General features: G+C 35.1%; 1 protein-coding gene across 1 annotated transcript; it reads right to left on the bottom strand.

Annotated features, from left to right (window-relative positions):
- Window positions 1-2335: 2335 nt before the first annotated feature.
- Window positions 2336-3758, bottom strand: LOC130933021 (protein SLOW GREEN 1, chloroplastic-like). Its single transcript, XM_057862512.1, has one exon. It carries the CDS (start codon window positions 3674-3676, stop codon window positions 2609-2611), a length of 1068 nt encoding a protein of 355 aa, XP_057718495.1. The 5' UTR covers window positions 3677-3758; the 3' UTR covers window positions 2336-2608.
- Between the last annotated feature and the right edge of the window lie 302 nt (window positions 3759-4060).

The raw sequence follows: 4060 nt of genomic DNA, 5'->3' as shown, positions 1-4060 counted from the left end.
TTAAAAATATACTAACCATGCATAAATTTAATCAGCCTAATATTATTTACTTAGTATATGTGTAAATTGAAATTGCCTAATTCAATTTATGTGTATCTATATCTTTTTTAGTAAATCTATGTAGCCTAATTTAATTTATTACTAAAAATTGTAATTCGATTTATCTTGATTCAATTTATATAAAAACTACCTTTAAAAAATTTACATACCATTTTTTACTTTAAATGATATAAGTAATATTTTTATGTCTGATTTATTTAAATAGTTTAACCATAATAATGTAAGAAAATTTCTTGTATACAAACAACTGTAACTCAATATCACCTTATTCTGGATACGTGCAATAAAAATGACAGGTTCATAAATAAATGAATAAAGTCACACCGCCTTATTGCGGGTTTCTAAAAGTATTTATTATTGAAATAATATTATACATTTAAGTATTTCTGTTAATTAAGTCTACTTAAATTAGTTTAATATTAATAAAAATTAGTTATAGATAATATTATTTTAAATTTTATTATTTAATTTGATTGAACTTAGTTTATAAAAAGACTTAGATGTATATCATTATTTTTATTATTGTATTAATTCAAAACGGAGAATACTATTAGATCAGTGCTTTTAGTGAAAATAAAAATAAGAGTTAACTACTAATTTAGTATGCAAAAGAATATATTAGATATAAATTTTTGTGATAATATTTGAATAAATATTTAAAAATTACAAAAAAATTCAGAACAAAATTTATTCTTTAGATTTTTTTTATTTTTCAAAAAAATATAACCATTACAATAAAAAAATTTCAAAAAATTTACTTGACAAAAAAATTACTAAATTTTAAAGATGAAAAAATTTTATTTTCTAATAATAATTGCTAAAATTTATATTAAAATTTGATCTCTAAAATCATTTTTTAGAATATATATTTAATATCTAATTCTTTTTGTCATGTTTTTAAATCTTTCAGAAATTTATTTATCGTTAACGTTTTTGGGGTTCTATTTGTCAACAATGAGAACATTTCAATACCATTCTAGTAGTTTTCTTTGGTTAATGTTGACTCCAATGTAAGACAAATCCAAATGAAAAATATTGATTACTTAATATTTTTCTAAGGTATTACGCTTGCATTGCATACACAAGTATTCCTAATAATGTGAATAAGTGAACTGCTCTCAAAGTGAGAACTAAAATTTGAATCCGAAGCTGTCATGCAAATAAAAGTCTGCACACTAATCCATTTTCTTCTTGCACAGATTTCGGAAAGTGTTTCTACTATGAACCATGATGGTTAAATAATTTTGCAAGTTAAAACTGCTGTAGACAGAGTGATAGTAGTGACTAGTGAGTGAACAAGATGCAATAAGGATTGAGGAAGAGAAAATAAATGAATAAGGAACCAGACATAGGAGGGAAAGAGAAAGTCAACACAACATTCCCTACTGATCAAATAAACATCTTGATACAATTACATTGTAGCTTAACAATGAGACTTTCAAAACATTTAGAACTAGATGATACATCATTAGCAAAAGAAGGTTCTAGCACAGAGACTGGGAGTCTGGAAATGGAAAGGACAGGTTTCTGCATATTTGCAACATGAAGATTTAGACAAATAATTATCGCCTTACATAATTTAGAAATGTATCAACTATAGCATCTAGAAACTTAGATGTGATTAAAAGCTTCATAAAGTTGATTAAAGCATCCACCCAATCTATACCATCAGATGAACTAGTAGATCAGTCAACGGCTGACAGGTATCAAATATTATATACCAAGACATTACATTATCCTTTGACCTCACACATAAAATGAAAGATCAACCATTGTCAACAGAACGTAGTCAACGTACTATATTATCCTTATGCAACTTTCAAACTAATAGTAACGACATAGATAAATTATAAAAGAGCCTGATGATTTAGCAAGAGCAAATACTTCAGTACAATGAAGAGCAGCAGAAATGTAACGAGGCATGTAACATGCCACAGGATAACAGATTCGAATCTATTACTAAGAGTGTCAAACCAGAATGAGCATAGTTGCATGCAATTCTTATCATTTTATAGTCCCATAAAAAAGAATGACTATAGTAGGCACCTCACCGAAAGAAAACAGAAGATATAGAGTAGGCAATGTTCAATGTTCAACCGAATTACTATGCCCAAAAACATTTATTCTTGCTACGTAAAATGTTTCGATATATAGTAGTAGCATAACGATTATCCTATATTCCTGTTGTTGCTGAATTAATGTAGCCAAGCTCTTCTGCCTCTCCAAAGACAGGTATAATTCCATTTTGATTATGTTTCAGCGAGATAGAGAAAGATAGAAAAACCCAAAATGGAAGGGATATCATAATATTTTGAAGAGTTGTTTGATAAAAGCTTGTAACTATGAACTGTTATGAACCCAGAATAAACTGATCTAAAGACATGGTATCTATATTCACCAGAGAACCAACCAGAGGTAATCTCATGAAAGACTACTACGCTAATCACCTACGTAAACACCTGGGGTTAAAAATAGCAAAACATAACGGAACAAGAACTCATTAAAGACCTCTCAGTGGAACAATCCACAAATTCTTTGATTTCTCTGGTCAGCTCCTAGCAGCATCTGTTTCCCTCTCAACCTTCTGCGAGAAAAACTTGGTGGCAGACATGTTGTCCTCGAAATATTCCTTGTAAGGATGGTTCTTGGGGACGAGCCTTCGAAACTTGTTGAACTGCTTCTCAGCTTCGTCTTTCTTCTTCAGCAAGGTGTATATAATACCCTGACAAAGATAAGGCCTGAAATCCCTTGGTTCCTCCTTCACAAGATCCTGGTAAGCCTTGAGAGCCGCATCAAGGTCTCCCTCCATGACCTTTATCTGAGCGATCAAGAGCCTGAAGTCCCTGACCTCTGAATTCCTGTTCTGCTTCTTGCACTGCTCCATGGCAGCCTCAATCCTCTTCAACAAATCATTCAACGGAAGCTTGGACTCAAAGGCGGTCATTGCGAGGCCGTGGTAGGCTTCAACGCGAAGCGGGTCTCTCTGGAGAATTCCCTCGAACACGTCGCGTGCAAGGTCAACTTGATCGTTGTAGACGTGCATGTGAGCCTTGAGGAGTGGCCACTCGGATTCTTGAGGCTCCAGCTCGATGAGCCTGTCAATGATGCCAATGGCCTCGTCGATTTTACGCGCTCTGATCTTGAGCTCCATGAGAGTGCGGAGGGCTTCGATGTCGGAGGGGTTTGTGCTGAGGTGCTCCTCGATTTCCTTTTCTTTCTCCTCGTTGGGGGCGTCGGGGTCAGCGGAGGTGTAGGACTCAGCGGTGGCGGAGGGTGAGGTGAGGGGGGCGGCGATGACGGGGTTATGGCGGAGGCGCATGAAGAAGAATGCGGTGGCGAAGATGACGATGCAGGCGGTTTCGAAGGCTGGCGAGAGGATGGGGTTTATTAGGGTTTTGAGGAAACGGGAGAGGAGATCGTCGTTTTGGGGTTTGGGGTGGTTTTGGGAGGAGGCGCGAATGGATGAGGACTTAAAGGTGGTTGAAGAAGAAGGGGGGAAGGAGAGGGAGAATGGAGAGAGTGATAATGAACGGTGGGGATTGAGGGACAGTCGCCGGAGAGTGGCCATGGGTGCCCGTGTGGGTGAGACCACAGTGGGAGTGGCGAGTGGGAACATTGGAAGAAGGCTAAAACCCTGAACCTGTGAGAGATGAGGTACAAAGGGAGAGAGCCGCGGAGCTAGACTCTTTTAGCAGGGATGACCAATATTAGATTATGCTTATTTTTTATTTGATTTAAAAATTTTACTCATTTTAACTAAAATAACTTATTTAAAAACTTGCTATACATATAAATCTTTTTGTCATACAAATCTACATAAATTAGTCTAAATCTAAACAAAAACAACTTTCAATTTAGACAGCGTATAAGCATGCACTTCCTCAACTTTGAATATGGCAAAATGAGAAACGGTTCTTCTTTAACGTTTGTATTTCACGTTCTTCCTCTTCCTTCTCATCCTTCTTCTTCTTCTTCTCATTCTTCTTTGCATTCCTTCTCC

The sequence above is a fragment of the Arachis stenosperma genome, chromosome 6 (genome assembly GCF_014773155.1).
Source record: "Arachis stenosperma cultivar V10309 chromosome 6, arast.V10309.gnm1.PFL2, whole genome shotgun sequence".
Classification (NCBI taxonomy): Eukaryota; Viridiplantae; Streptophyta; class Magnoliopsida; order Fabales; family Fabaceae; genus Arachis; species Arachis stenosperma.
The sequence above is the reverse complement of the archived record's forward strand: the minus strand, read 5'-3'. Positions and strand labels throughout refer to the sequence as shown.